The sequence below is a fragment of the Halichondria panicea genome, chromosome 13, assembly GCF_963675165.1.
Source record: "Halichondria panicea chromosome 13, odHalPani1.1, whole genome shotgun sequence".
Classification (NCBI taxonomy): Eukaryota; Metazoa; Porifera; class Demospongiae; order Suberitida; family Halichondriidae; genus Halichondria; species Halichondria panicea.
In genome coordinates, this window is record NC_087389.1 from 4,127,776 (window position 1) to 4,143,031 (window position 15,256).

A 15,256-nucleotide genomic window follows, 5' to 3' on the forward strand; every position below is an offset into this window, starting at 1 on the left:
TGTCCGCCAGTCTACGAGGAACACTAAGAGCCAATGATTTTAACTGTTCTGGGTCCATTGTCACAAGCATGAAAGCATATCTTCAACTAAGTAGCATTTGTCAACTTCGTCCTCCTGACTTCTGTTTCTAACAGCCATGTTTCAAAATAGGTAGACTCCCGGGAACAATATAGTGCACTGTAGCATTGTTGCAAGCTGTTCCTTGCTAGCTAGCGTACAGATCAGAACAGTTTACTGAGAAGCTTGAGCTGGGGTGGGGCTTGAGTGCAGAGAAAAGAGGAGGCTGGGCTCAATTGTTGCAGAGTGCTTCCTGCACAAGGTGGCATACTTAGTCTATTGATTGTTAATCGTTTGTGATGCAGTATTTTTAGCTGCAGTTTTAGTAAAAAAATTTAGCCACGGCCGTTATTCGAACGTGCGGTCGTCAAGGCAGTAATTGTAATGACGACGTGCAATTACTGATACGCGATTAATCACTGTACGAATCACAGTGAATAATAGGACAACATGCGATTAGGGATATTAATAGCACTCATAACAAGCACTGGCAATATAGCATCTGGTTATGAATGTCAACATTTCCGTCATGAATATCGTTATCTTACAATCTGCACTCAGCTACGCCTCATGCAATTAAAGTGATAATAAATCAGAGGTTGCTCTTGTATTAAGGCCGCCCTCAAATAGTAGCCTCCCTACAGACCATCTTCAGTGGCTGCAGTGGCTTCTATAATAATAATAATTATCAAGAGTATAAAAAATGATAGAGAAGAGAGTATCGAACGTAGGCATACTGTACATCAGATGTATGCGGAGAGTAACGTGACTTCCTGTATCTGTCACAAGCTTGGAATTTGCACACTGACCAATCCAAGCGTGGGTGATGTAATCTATCAACCCATCCAAGTGTGGGTGATGTAATCTACTTTCTTGATAGATTACACCACCCACACTTGGATTGGTCAGTGTGCAAATTCCAGCTTGTGACAGATACAGGAAGTCACGTTACTCTCCGCATACATCTGATGTACAGTATGCCTACGTTCGATACTCTCTCTCTCTATCATATACTCCATATACTCTTGTTATTATGCAAGCGTAATTAATTTGGCGTTTTTTAATTGGCCAATTTTAAGCTCTGAAAATGTTATAGGATATTAGCGACTTATTTTCTTAATTAAATGCCACGATTTCAAGGGATTGTATATACAGGTCTCGAATCAATCTGCTGTGCAATATGGTAACCATTCGTATAATAGTTAGTATCACGTATTTCTATAGCACTATATATACGGTTTATAAGTTTTTCATAAGTTTTTTGCTGGCAGATATACAGATTTCATGGTGACACTTCATAATTATAGAAGTACAGTAGACTCTCGCTAATCTGGCCCTATGATCTATGGCTACCTCAATATACTGGTCATTTCGTTTGGCATGCACTGATTTCTAGCTAGATGTGTACTGCACAAAACTCACCCTGAAATGCGGCCACTCTGCTATTCCGTATACTGGTCAGTTCTGGCTGCCCCAAACCAGTTAGGCTTTTAATGTAATTTTTACACGTTTACTGATATGACACTTTGGGTGTAGTTTGTCGGATAAAATTGGTAAATAAACAGCATAATGATTTATTATCCCCAAGACAGAACTGCAAAATTAGTCATCATTATAATTTATTTGAGGTATAGGGTCACTTTTTAGCCGCGACTATTTTCTGAAATGCAGCCACCTCTCACTATTCTGCACTGTCCCAAGCGTAACCCGTCACCGGATTAACGAGAGTACTGTATAAGCTTATTTTACCACACGCAGCCTTGAGTACACATACAGCAAATTTTGCAAAGCAATCAACCATCATAAAATTCACAAAATTAAAGGCCCTTGACCACAATCTACTACCGGGCCTAATAAATAAATTTTCATCAGCTTGGGCGTGGGAACGAGGCTAAATTGCAACATGCCAGAATTGGCAAGCGAGAAACTATAGTGATAACCTTAACCTTACCTTGATCACTACTCGAGTTGAGAAGTAATTAACTGTAACAGTGACACAAACTACGTGATCAAAATTTCGCATTACATAGTAATTAATTAATTGGGCGTGTTATCAGTGCATGACTTTTCTGTGTGCAGTGTCATGTATCAGGTATCTTGTTAATATGAATACCAACAAGTGGGGAACATTAATTTCATCACACATAATTATGAGTATGCACAGTATACAAAATTTAGTCCCCCGTAAGTACGTAAGTCCTCTGTAAGTATCATTACAAAGGATGACTCAAATTTCACCTAAGCTAGTTAGTCCATACTGATTGTCAACATTATATATATAGCTATAGCTATTTTGTTTACGAAGTAGATGTGAAGACATAGTTGCCTTGGCAGTTAGAGAGCTTTCCAGCTGCATGCGTGGCTGCTCTGGCTTCTGTGTCATGCTGCAGTTAGACAGCTGCATGTAGGATCACATGATATCGTGCAGCTGTCAACATGTTATCTGTTATCTGATTATAGAACAAGTTTTATTGTGTAAATTGTCGATTCGACATTCCCCTCTCTTTACAGATCTCTCTAGTTAGACCACATGATGGGAATATTGAAAATGCTGTATGTAACTGCGTCATGGTTGAGCCAGTGATACAAGGTTTCCCATGTATACTGGCCTTGTCAGTACGCATGTGGCTTCAGAAATACAATGATTAATAGAGTGATCTCTATTAGCTTATACGTGTGGCCATCTGTTGTTTGCCTTAAGTACTATATAATGGTGTGATGAATTCTAGTAAGTCAATAATTACCATGCAAAATTAATGTCATTAGCTATAGATCTGTATATACTTGTTGAAAGTAATCATCAACTTGTTTTCAGTGTTGTTCTTATGTTGCAGACCACACCAAATGATTGCATACTATAATAGTGACATAATAGAATAACAGTGATCAATGTCGAAGTTATGGTCTGGCTTCCCCTATATATGGAGACAAAGCCACACAAGATAGACTAAATATATGCAAGTTCAGCAGCTTGGTAGTATCTCTAGTACACGTACAGTTTTCCCTGCTGTTAAATTGTGTATAGTTACAATGGACAGGAGACTGATGTTGTGTGTAGCTTTAGTCCTGCTAGTGCTGAAAGTTGTGGATACACCTGCACGCAGAACTGGCAGAAGCAGCAATAAATACACCGTCTGTTCTGATCAGTTCCGTCCACTTGAATCTGTGAAAAATGGTACAATGTGTGAGAACTGCGATGATGCTGTACCAATCTCACTCTGTAATTGTTCAAATGTTTACACTGGATCTACATGGACTTGTACTTATGAAAACTTCTCTCGGATTATTCAAGAAGGTCATTGTAAACATACTAATGAATTAACAATACAAAAATCAACTGTTTTATCCCATGAGTTTGTTTTCCCAGTGAATGATAGCTATAAGCCTGAATGCTTAGGTAGTTTCATAAGCACAAATATGGCAATTTTCCTGCTCGCCATTGTTGGGCTGTTACTTGTTGCATTGTTTATTTTACTAGACGTTAGAATCTCTAATGGCAGACTAAATGGTCTCATCTTCTACGCTGCTACCATTCATTTGAATCAGGATGCGTTTTTCCCGCATGAAAAAAGAGGTTTGCTCTCTTTATTCTTGTCTTGGTTGAATCTAGATCTAGGTTTTAGTGTTTGTGCATTTGATGGAATGAGCTCTACAAACAAGCTATGGCTGCAATTTGTATTCCCTTTGTATATTATGCTGGTGGTGGTAGTTGTTTCATTTGCGTTTCAGTACTCGATTGTAATATTCAACTGGCAACTATCTGTGGCAGTTCTTCCCAATAGTGTCACTCTTTTTCTCCTTGCATACTTGAAAGTTCTTCGAGTATCCGTATTTGTCATTTCCTTCATCTTTGCACCAGGATCAGAAAAACTAGTACGGATCCATGACATCAATGTGGACTACTTTGCATTTGAGCACCGTATGATATTATTTGCCTCAGTATTTTTCTTATTAGTTATTGCGATTCCTTACACTTTCATTTTGATAACCTCTAGATTTCTGTTTAAATTAGGTTTGTTTGATGAATCTAAATCAGGATTGATTTTAAATCTGATTCTTGATATGTACACTGGAAGGCTAAAGCCAAGCACGCAGTTTTGGTTTGGAATTATTTTACTTTTCTATTCTTTTCAGATTGCCATTTATGATTTCACTGGAGGTGATGTAATCCTTAATCTTGTTGTCGCCATACTACAGGCTTGTGTGCTTCTATTAATTAGCCTTCTATTGAATGGTGCGTATTTAAAAAATCTGACGAACAAAATGGAACAACTCTTTTTTCTAAACCTGATCGCAGTATCTGCACTAGCACTACTAATGCAGCATAAACAAAGTACTGTCTATGAATATTGCACATACATACTCATGTTTTATTCTGTGACCATCCTTTCTGTCACTATTGCTGAGCGTTGGGTGACAAATTACTTTCCAAATTTTGTGCTGTCTCCAAATGAAGAACCTATTGCCCCTACAGAAGAGACTACCGACAATATTAACAATCCCTCCATGCAGACAACTTGGCCAGATAGTATGCCAGATGAGACCTATGATAGCAAAATTGAACCTAGATCAGACTTTCGTGAACCCTTATTGGATGACACTGTACTTACGACAAATTCCACCGTCTCCATTAATCATATTAACAATGTTCCTCGCAATAAAACTGTGACATCTTCCGAATTGGTTTTCAAAAGAGGAAAACTTTGTGGAGAAGCTGATCTCATTCTTAATCAAGATTTTATCCATCAGAGAACAGAGGAAGATGAATATGGTGTTAACACTTTATGTATTCAATATAGCAGTACTACCCCACAAACTTACTCGAGGTCACCTAGTTCCTCAAACCAACCAGTGAACAGTGATGTGGACTCGACTGTACCGAAGATAATGCCAACCATTGAAGGTGATCAGAGGTCAGTAATGAACACAGATAATGTAGAACGTAAGTCTAAGGAACCAATGTCACCGGACTCCTCTGTCCAGCCCTACTGCGCTGGCAAGGACGAAGCAACAAAGACCAAGCTGCGCATGCATTCCCGGTTGTCTTTTCCATACCATTCGTTACGCAAGTATCGAAAAAGATCTTATCAAAGGCTATCCTACGGAAGTAATGGCAGGAAAAAATCTGTTAATCTCAATCCAGGTAAGTAATTGGCTCACTTAATTAATGGTATTGTATTCGTTTCTATATAGGGTCACTGGTTTTGGCTAGTTGTATTCCATCATCTTTGCTGACGTCTACTGTGATGGAAGTGACCAACACTGGAAAGAAATTCTCTTACCAAGGCATCTTAGTCGATATTCCATCAGGTGCCATTAGTAAGGGCCTAAAAATTCAAATCGAAGTCGGAATTCTAGCACACGGCCCTTTTAACTATCCTAAACTCATGACCCGTGTTTCACCAGTTTTATGGTTTTGCTGCAGACAGTTTGTTTGTTTCAATAAAAGCGTGAAAATTGTTCTTCCCCACTGCCTTAAGAAAGTCACAACTGTTGGCAATAAGAGTCTGGGCTTGAGCTTTATGAAAGCAAATTATTTCTATGATCATGATTTAGCTGGTTCGTCGTCATTCAATTTCAGACCGCTCGACTATACAGAAAGCATACTAGATTTATCTGAGATGAAAGGAAGTTTGCAAACCACAGATCAAGGTTGTTTCTTTTGTTTAACGGCTAACCAATCGTCACCATTGCTCGTGAAGAAAACCGAATACTGCCTGACTAGAGTTTGCCCTAAGCAGTTGACTTCGAATTCTAAAGTATACTTTTGTGTGTCATACTTTCTAAAGTCCTGCTTGGAGGTTTGTAGTGCATGTGTGCGTGTGTGAGGTTTTGTGTGTGTGTGTAGCTATGGGTAAAACGCATAATATTTGTCTTGCTTGTGCTATAATTATAATATACCAAGAGCTCATATACACGATGTTTTCCAAATTTCAGGACATTGAAAAGCAGTTCCCTTCAAGAGACTTTGAGCGATTGCCAACTCCTTTTCAATTTGTTAACGAGCCTTCTGTTGACCCAAACGTCACGATACAAGTATCTTCAACCGAAAACTGTTTTGCAACTGTTGAGACCACAAGCGAGGTATTATATACAGTACATGTGCTTGTTTTTGTTGAATGATAACTTATAAGGCATTGTTTCTCCTTAATTGGAGGTTCCATTCTCAAGTATGTCCTCTCAAACTTAGTCTTAAAAACAGGCCCCTCTCCGAGACAAAAAGTCCATGCACTTTGCTAGTACAAAAACAAATCAAAATCTTTTCCTTTTCAGATAACAGCTCAGGAAGCTCATTTTTCCAACGATGATGACCCCTCACATCAGCTGAAAAAGGAATGCGGAGCATACCCGCCACGTTTCCAGCTGAGAGTTTGCGAATTACATCCTAAAGATGTAGGTGCTCCTGGACCAGCAACAGCCTGCGTATCTTTCCGAGGGATTGTGCCGCCTATTGATTCTACCTTGGTGTTACCACATAATACACAACAATGTGGGTGACTGTGCACCTGAATATATATATATGGCTAGTTGATATTTACTTCTTTTGCAGGCCCTGTTTCTGTTAAAGCTCATGAAAGTATAAATTTTGCCTCAGGTAATACATTGCATCCACATGCAACCATAATTATGTATCTTTCACATACAACCATCAAAATTGTGTCATGCACGTAGGTACGAAGTATCGTGACTGGTTGGAAAGAAGCTCGGAGTATGTACCATCATCTATTCCAAGAAATTCTTACTATTACCAGCTATTGCAAGAGATACAAGAGTCAGAAGACCTGAAAGGTGAATTATTTATTTTGTTTTTTCAAGCTGATTATATAACTGTAGGGCTTCACCACGATCCGTACTGGATGGATTTGGAAATGGTTATGCCTAAAGTTGCCACAAAATGGAGAGAGATTGGGACACTTTTAATCAATGAAAACGCCCTGGCAATAATCGACGAAGACTATCGTCATGAGTCGTGTACGGAAAAGATAAGAAAAGTTCTGAAAGAATGGAGAGTTTGTGGCGATTTGCCTTATCACTGGTCATCTCTCATCAGAGTTCTTCAAACAGACATTGTTAGCGAGACTAATTTAGCACTTCAACTGTCAAAAGTATATTGTATTGAACTTCCCTACCAGTAACACCTTTAATTTTAATTTTTATATATTGAAAACCATTAGTTTTGTTGTGAGTACTGTAGCATCTTACATATACCGCGGCTTCCAGCTGAATCCAATCATGTGTGGGTGTAGCCTTGATCCCAGGCCGAGTTTTCGCTTTTATAACGGTTAGGCAAACAACTAGGCAGTTGTCTGCGCATGCGTCAGTCATTTGTCAGATTCTGACAAATGGATATTCTCGTTCACTTTTGTGACATCTATATTCATGTACTAGAAGTCAGTTCCCGTTTTATCATTATTGGAATGGTTCCTAGCTGAAGCTTCTCTCTTCTCTGAAGCTTAGAAAACATTATTCTGAAGACTAAACAACAAGGGAAGAGGTATAAAGCTTTGTTAAGGTCAGATATTTTGGTGTGGGCCCTATGCTATCAAGTTTTGTTCATGTTTGGTATTAAAGATCTAGGTAGACTATAGTATCATCATTAATATGGTGGATCAAGTAAAGAGTGTGAGCTAGAGAACTTGGTGCTGCCATCATCAGCTCGTCGACAATGACACTATAACCTGTTTAATACGAGAAATTTAATATGTATAGATCTACACATATTTTGAATGTCTACTTCTCTGTACAGGAGCAATGGCTACTATCCAGCTATCCCAACATTGTTCCTCTTGGCTAACTAACGGACGAGACTGGACAGTTTGAGGTAAGGGTTTAACCGTGTTTGGTTTCTTTAATATTGTCCTATACTTACAGGACTGGAGTATGACCTGCTCGTTCGAGCGTTGCTGGGTAGCTCAGAGGCATCAAGAGAATCTACGTTTTCTCAAGCAAAGTTTAACTGAGTTACGAGTTGGGGCCTAGAATCAGAGAAGTCCAGCAGCCTGCTAAATCATTGAAACGTCACATCTTGAAGTTGCCCTGGGTCACTGTAATCGTGCTGCAGCATAACTGGTAACTCCCCAGGCCCTTGTGAAGCAGCTCCCTATGTGCATCTTTTGTGTACTCCCTCTGTGCATTTTCTGTGTACAAATTTCGATTATTGATTTATTAAATATTTTTGCCGACCACAAATACGATGAAAATTTGACGCATGCGCAGACAACTAGTACCAGGCCTAGTTGTTCGCCAAACCTTTATAAAAGCGAAAACTCGGCCTGGGATAGAGGCTAGTGTGGGTGTTGATTCATTAGAGGTGGAGCTCGTTTAAAGTTGCTACCCGAAACAGGAACTAGCACCTTTTGCAGGAGAAGGTAATAACAAAGAGATACAGTACACTGAGACTTGAAGACCTGCGCTGCAGCAAATCCACACAAGGTTCACATAATATATTATTGCTTTCAGGATTCAGGATTAGATTGAGCTTGATGAGGCACTATATATATACAGTAAAGACATAACATAATTAACATTACCACATTAATTTTTACTCTCTTCAGGAGTGTTGTCAAGGGGAAGAAATTATTTGAGAGGTGAGCCGCCATTATGCACGGTTTGTTATCGATGTTGCAATTGGTTAAGCCGTTTTGCATAGGAAAGTATAATGTAAATTTTAGCACCATCCTTTTATAGGGATGATTGTACTACTTGCACTGAGTGTTGTGTGGTGCTATGTGATACTGCTCCATTGCATGCTCTATATATGCCATGTGATTAATACAGTGTCATTCGTGTTCATAGGGCGATTAATAATATTATGGGATACACTGCTTCTTGAGTTAACAATGGCATTGCAATAGTACTAGCATAAGTATACAGTAGACTCTCGCTATTCCGGCTCTCTGAAGTATGGCCACCTCGATATACCGGCCATTTGGCTTGGCACAGAATGCTAGCTATATGTTTACTGCACAAACTCACCCTGAAGTACGGCCACTCACTATTCCGTTTACCGGCCAGTGCTGGCTGTCCCAAACAAGGTTTCAATGTAATTTTATACGTATATTACGGCCGGATATGACGTTTTGGGTGTGGTTTAGCAAATAAAATTGGATTACACTTAAATAGAGAACAGAATGATTCATTATCCTACATTATCCTCGAGACAAGAACCGCAAAAGTAGTCATTAGATTCAAGGTAAGGTCGTTTTTAAGCCGCGGCTATTTCCTGAGCTGCAGCCACCTCGCTATTCCAGCCAAGCTGCATGGTCCCAAGGGTGACCGGATTAACGAGAGTCTACTGTATACTATATTTTGCGGCTGAATAACTTTGCAACTGAGCCAAATCAGCAGAAAATTTGACCGTTTTTGCAGATCTAACTATATATATTGCGTCTTAGGCATTGTGTGTCATTCCAGTATACCAGTTAGGTTTGTGCGATTTGCAAAGTGATCAACACTCACAAAATTTGCATGATGCTCGCTAGTAATTATTATATGGTATAATTATAGCACTGTCCTATTATATAAGCTCAAGTACTGTTAGGTATACAGGCACATGTATATAGCTTATATAAACTGGATTATTAGCGCTTACTTGATTATAAGCGTATCTTTAATTTAAGCGCATGCTCAACTGCAGGCTTTTATACTCGAATTGAAGCGCTTTTCCATTTATGCGAAGGTTATTAGTGTAATTTTAGAATTGATTCAGCTTGTACAGTGCATGATAGCTATATATAGCTGGTGATATCCATCTGTAAGGACTCTCTGGGCATGCTGTTACCTTGTCTGATCATGCTGAGAGAATGTGAGACATGGATGAGGTTCTTTTATTCCAAGTTCCTGGTCAATATGATAAAATAAATATGAATTTAAATGATTATTTGATGTAAATGAACTGTAAAATGAACTGTAACATAATAGATCCAGTTAGGGTTGCCTGCTTGCCTTGCTTGCTCACTTTCTAGCCAGCTTGTGAGTCAGCCCTCATCACGGAGACATCTGGTTGCTGGGTGGGGCTCAAAATGACTGCATTATAGGCGCATTCTCGAATATAAGCGTATAAAGCTCTGCTATTGACCCTAAAAGCGCATGCGCTAATAATCCAGTTTCTACGATAGTTAACAGCATAGATGTAATATTTAACACATGGCTTTAATGTGGGAGAAACTTATTAAAGCCTCTCATTTCTCTTTACAGAATGGGCACGTGCTCATCAAAAAATAGCACTGATGTTGTGCATGCCGTTGTCTCAGTTCAGGCAAGAAAATCATTTTCCAATAAATCTGTGAAAAAAGCCGATTCATCCTCAATCGCATTCCCCACACCCCCACCTACCCAACAAGTTCCTGATCATCTTGTGGAAAAATCGGACTCATCCTCGAGGACACCCCCGCCTACCCAAAAAGTTCTTGATCATCTTGTGGAAAAATCAGACTCATCCTCGAGGGCATCCCCCACACCCCCGCCTATCCAACAATTTCCTGATCATCCTGTAAAAAAATCAGTCTCATTCTTGAGCGCATCCCCCACACCCCCTACCCAAAAAGTTCCTGATCAACATGTGGAAAAACTTGATTTGTCTGCAAACGCATCTCCCACAACTTTACCTACCCCCTACAACCAGATTCTCAAAGCCAATGAAGACTCTAGTTTGAAAAGAGCGCTGTCTCTACCTGTAGTTAGCAGCCGCCAGCTTGTTTGCTCAGACAATAAAAAGCCGGCTGAACACGTTTTCTCTAAGGAGGACAGTGACATTACACATTCGTATGATGGCAAACTCAGTCCCTTGGTAGTTGATCCCGACCCTATAGAAAACAATCCAAATCATTCGGAGGAAGCTTGTCAGGAGCTAGTATCCGCGCTTGTATCTATTGACGAAGAAGCGAGAGAAAAAGTACAAACAATTCTTACGAATTGGGAAGAGTCGGAAATCATGTCGACCATCAACGATCATGCTCAAAGTGCCTCAAACCAAACAATTGATGGTGACCTTTCCAAGTTAGCGTTGTACTTAACAGATGATCTCGGCTATTCAGATCTCGCGAAAGCGTTCGCCATTTACATTTGGATATGCACCAACATTTCAATAAACAAGAGTATTCGTACGAAGTATGAGACGAAGTACACCGATCATGAATCGTATATCGAAGCCCAACATGTTTTGAAATACGAAAGTTCAAACTATGTCGGGTATTCAATTCTCTTTGTTGAATTGGCCAAATTGGCTGGGATTAGAGCCAAGGTGATCAGAGGGGAGATATCTCATGTACCCACTCCAGCGCTACCAGCCGATGAAGCGAGGAAGTCTACAGCTATTGCTCATACTTGGAATGCGGTGAGTGAAAAGCATATGTGAAGTAGTAGTAGTAATGAATGATACTGTATAATTATACACACGTGTAGCCATGCAATGCAAAGAATTGTATTGTTGTTGTTGTTGGATTATCTCCCTTCGTGCATAATTACATTTCTACATATGCACTAAGTGATGTAGGACCTTATACATGTACTATGTAAGTAATGTACTAAAAAGTCTGCACAATACTTGCAAACTTCACAGATTACCTAATGGTAAAAACTTTCCGCGTTGGTAGGAGCATAATTATTTATTAATCCCCTGCAAGTCGAAAACAGTTTATACAAATTGTTTGCCGATTACATAACCTCCACATCTGAGGCAAGGCCTTATATAGTTCTGCTTGATAACGGTATTTTCACAACATAATCTTCTAAAGATCCATTCTTCACATTTGCATGGATGGGCTCCATGCATGTGGTATGACTTATATGCCAATGTGCTAAATCTTCTTTGGTTTTGCTCGCTTCTATTCAATGAACAAAATCTGCCACAATAAACAAAACTTGTTATGTAGTTATTGCACTATCGATTCTGTAAACTCACCACTTAGGCATCCAGGTGAGCAGACTTATGTAGAATCACACAGACAAACAGACACACTGACCGGCTACTATAACCAGCAGCGCAATTACAGTTTGCAGTTGCCACGGTTGCATGCATGACTATACTCGAAAAATACAACTGTCGCGGATGGTCTGATATATGGTTTTACTCTTTGTGCAGGTAAAATTGGATGAAGTCTGGTTCCCTGTCGACTGTACCTTCGGAGCAAACTATTTTGACAAATCGATGGAGGCCAGGTACAACTACATTCGTCACTTTTTTGCCGCCACCCCCTCCACTTTCATCCTCACCCATTGGCCAAATAAGAAGAAGTGGCAGCTGCTTGAAACTCCTGTCGAACGAGAAGCGCTCGACCCGCTAGTTATTCTCCCCTCGTGTGCAGCTGGTAGAGGAATACGTCCTCTAACTTGGAGACGATCAATCATAGTAAGCGACGAAAATCAGCACTCAACTGTCGTCAAATTAACAGCCCATCCGTCACTGAGAATAGGAGTCAAGCTGCAATACATGAATATGAAAACCTTTAACTATGAGGAGGTCACGAGCAAAAACCTCATCTGTGTTCAGCGGGACGAAGACGCAGTGTGCATCCGTGCAGCACTTCCTTTTAAGGGGTCATACTCACTACTTCTCACAGTAAATAGGGAAAAAAGGAGAGGATCTCGAGTTCCACAAGTGTTTCTTTCTTACAACATATGTGTAACTCATATGAGCAAACCATTACAGCAAATCGGCTACCCCAAGGTTTACCAAATGGCTGCATCAGCATACAATTTCCAACTACTTTTCTGGAACCAGTCCTCTCATGATTATATTTGTGAGAGTGATTCAGAGCAGCTGAATTTGGCATTCAAGGCAAAGAGAAAAATGACTTGTTTGCACTTTCTTGTCCCTGGGAAAACTCAACAAACCAGGCCAAAGGATCACAGCGTTGTGTACTACTACAATACCATGGTTGTTACAGAAACAGATGGTGCTGGCAGTGACCAGGGCCTGCACATGCTCAAAGTGATATTCCCTGCGGAAGGGTGGTGGACCATCTGCTTGAATGGAACGAAAGGCAACCCAAACTTTCAATCACTAGCCCCCTATGTTACACTGCTGAGCTATCAGGTGTACGCTCATCGAGGAGACTCAACCTCCACCTTCCCCTACATCATTTCACCACAGGTGTCTGTCTGCTACTTCGATCCGATATCAAGTGTCTCTGAGTCTATTGATATTCCGTTCACAACCACAAAGCCATTGGAATTCCAAGCGTACCTTATGGAAAATATTCCAAATGCTCCTGAGTTGGAGTCCTATGTTCAGATCAAACAAGCTGAGCTCTCCTCAAACCAGTACAGACTCACAGCCATGTTCCCGAAACCTGGCCAATGGCATGTTCATGTGTTTGCTTGTCCAGAGGAAGATGACGAAGATAACGAGACCGTCCGTGGTTTGTTTTCTCTTCTTGTGAATGTTGAAACGCCTATGCAAGGTGCTGTGTCAGTGGCTCTCAGTTTAACAATTGCAGAAAAGATTCAACTCTACTTTCCAAACAAAGGTTACATCAGTTTCCCTGATATCGGCAAGCCATTGACAATTGACTTTGAATGTGATAAAAACACATCTTTCCAGCATCGAGTGTTTCCAGAAGATCAAGACGAAAAAACTTCAAAAGAGTACAATGGCCTGTCGCTCTTTACGCACTGTACGTACCTCACTCCACTCAACCGACCAGGTCTTCCCTCAAGCTTTCGTCCGATTCTACTGTCACGACGATCAATAACCCAACCAGTACTGCCTACTCACCTGTGTGAAATCATCTCTTATCAATTGCATGCCTCCTTTCCTTGGCCCGGAAAATGGACTGTGAAGGTCTTTGCTCAAGCTCCTGGAAGTTCTGATTACTCACTAGCATTTCACGTTACTATGAAAGTAACCAAGCCCTCGAGAGGAATTTGTTATCCCTTTATCTATGAGGAATTTATTCAGCTTGGCATTCGCATACCAATAGAATCTATCTGCTACAATCCAATCTGTAGTGAATCAACACAATTTGAGCTCCCTTTCATTGCCCCAGATGATCTCCAATATACCTGGAATATTGAAGTTGCCGGTAGTGATAGCTGCTATAAGAAACAAGGCTTTGTCTATATATCCGGGAACGCCCTTGCCGGACCTCCAAACAACCACTTTCAACTGTCGTTTTCAACCCCTGGCATCTGGAGAGCAGTACTCTTTGCCAAAAAATCTACTCCAGAAGACAGCATACCTGAGGAAGACAGCTACAAACCTGTGCTTGAGATTTCCCTTTTGGTCAACACTGTCGACAAAGATGTAGCTTTTCCTGAGATTTACCCAGCCTTCAAAAAATATGGCCTAAGCATTGCAAAAATGAATATTCCTTTTCTCTCTCGTGTGCAAAATAGTGTACAAAACACTTCTACTACAGTGATAGTTTCGCTGTTCAGTTTGGGTCCGGGTAATGTGCAATTTTATTGTCGCGTCAAGTGTGCTGAGAAGACCGAAGAAGAAAATCGGTTGTTGTTGCTGCGTAGTCAGATGTTGGAGGACACATATTCTGGGCTTAATGAAATTCGTGTCGATATATCTGAACCTGGAACATACAAGATACAGCTCGGGGCAAAGTGGAGGGATTGCAAGGAATATAAGTATGAACCTGTGCTCACTCATATCGTTAGCAGTATCTGAGGAACTACACTTTTTTTTTTAGATAGCGACGTATAGGATAGTGTATTGTATTGATTTTCTCTACCAGTAGTACCCTCGTTCATTTGCATTGTAATTTTAGACTACTTTTGATCATTAACCAATGCGTGGGTGTTGATTTATTTGGAGGTGGAGCTCGTTGCTGCCAGAGAACGGGAACCTAATTTGCGGATGGGGGACTGGCCATCACTTGTGGATTGATTTGGGTAGATCGAATTTAAGAACAAAAAATGCAACTGTTGCATGTGTTGCACCTGTTGCAGCCAAGGAAGGGCGGCTGATTTATACTATGGGCGTGGTTTCCAGTCTAGCAACACTGCACTAGCTGTACTGTGCAGCAGGCAAATCCAACCCGTATGCAAAGGCGCTATATATAGCAGCTCGGAGTTTAATACTAACCTAGATTCCTTGCTCTAGACTAGTTAATAATAGAAAGTCAATCTGGCTAGCTATCCCACTAAAATGTGAATCGGATCCTGTGCTCTATGTCAGTATCAGTATCAGAGTTCTCTGCCGGTAATAATGTTTACCATGCAGATAAAGAGTGACTGAACGACGGTG

At 40.4% G+C, this 15,256-nt stretch overlaps 2 protein-coding genes across 2 annotated transcripts; both read left to right on the plus strand.

Annotated features, from left to right (window-relative positions):
* Positions 1-2,971: 2,971 nt before the first annotated feature.
* On the plus strand, positions 2,972-7,249 carry LOC135346979 (uncharacterized). Its single transcript, XM_064544758.1, has 7 exons — positions 2,972-5,200; positions 5,251-5,858; positions 5,995-6,141; positions 6,331-6,547; positions 6,608-6,652; positions 6,730-6,846; positions 6,892-7,249. The coding sequence occupies exons 1-7, from the start codon at positions 3,013-3,015 to the stop codon at positions 7,191-7,193; spliced, it is 3,624 nt and encodes a 1,207-aa protein (XP_064400828.1). The 5' UTR covers positions 2,972-3,012; the 3' UTR covers positions 7,194-7,249.
* A 3,006-nt stretch (positions 7,250-10,255) lies between these two features.
* Positions 10,256-14,805, plus strand: LOC135346445 (uncharacterized). The gene is made up of 2 exons (XM_064544065.1): positions 10,256-11,392; positions 12,140-14,805. The coding sequence occupies exons 1-2, from the start codon at positions 10,256-10,258 to the stop codon at positions 14,675-14,677; spliced, it is 3,675 nt and encodes a 1,224-aa protein (XP_064400135.1). The 3' UTR covers positions 14,678-14,805.
* The last annotated feature ends 451 nt before the right edge of the window (positions 14,806-15,256 follow it).

Excerpts from the sequence above, each read along its gene's own strand:
- LOC135346979 (XM_064544758.1), top strand. The coding sequence starts at position 3,013 with ATGCAAGTTCAGCAGCTTGGTAGTATCTCTAGTACACGTACAGTTTTC. Across the intron at positions 5,201-5,250 it reads ATCTGTTAATCTCAATCCAG|GGTCACTGGTTTTGGCTAGT; the intron begins GTAAGTAATTGG and ends GTTTCTATATAG. Across the intron at positions 6,142-6,330 it reads CTGTTGAGACCACAAGCGAG|ATAACAGCTCAGGAAGCTCA; the intron begins GTATTATATACA and ends TTTCCTTTTCAG.
- LOC135346445 (XM_064544065.1), top strand. The coding sequence starts at position 10,256 with ATGGGCACGTGCTCATCAAAAAATAGCACTGATGTTGTGCATGCCGTT. Across the intron at positions 11,393-12,139 it reads TTGCTCATACTTGGAATGCG|GTAAAATTGGATGAAGTCTG; the intron begins GTGAGTGAAAAG and ends CTCTTTGTGCAG.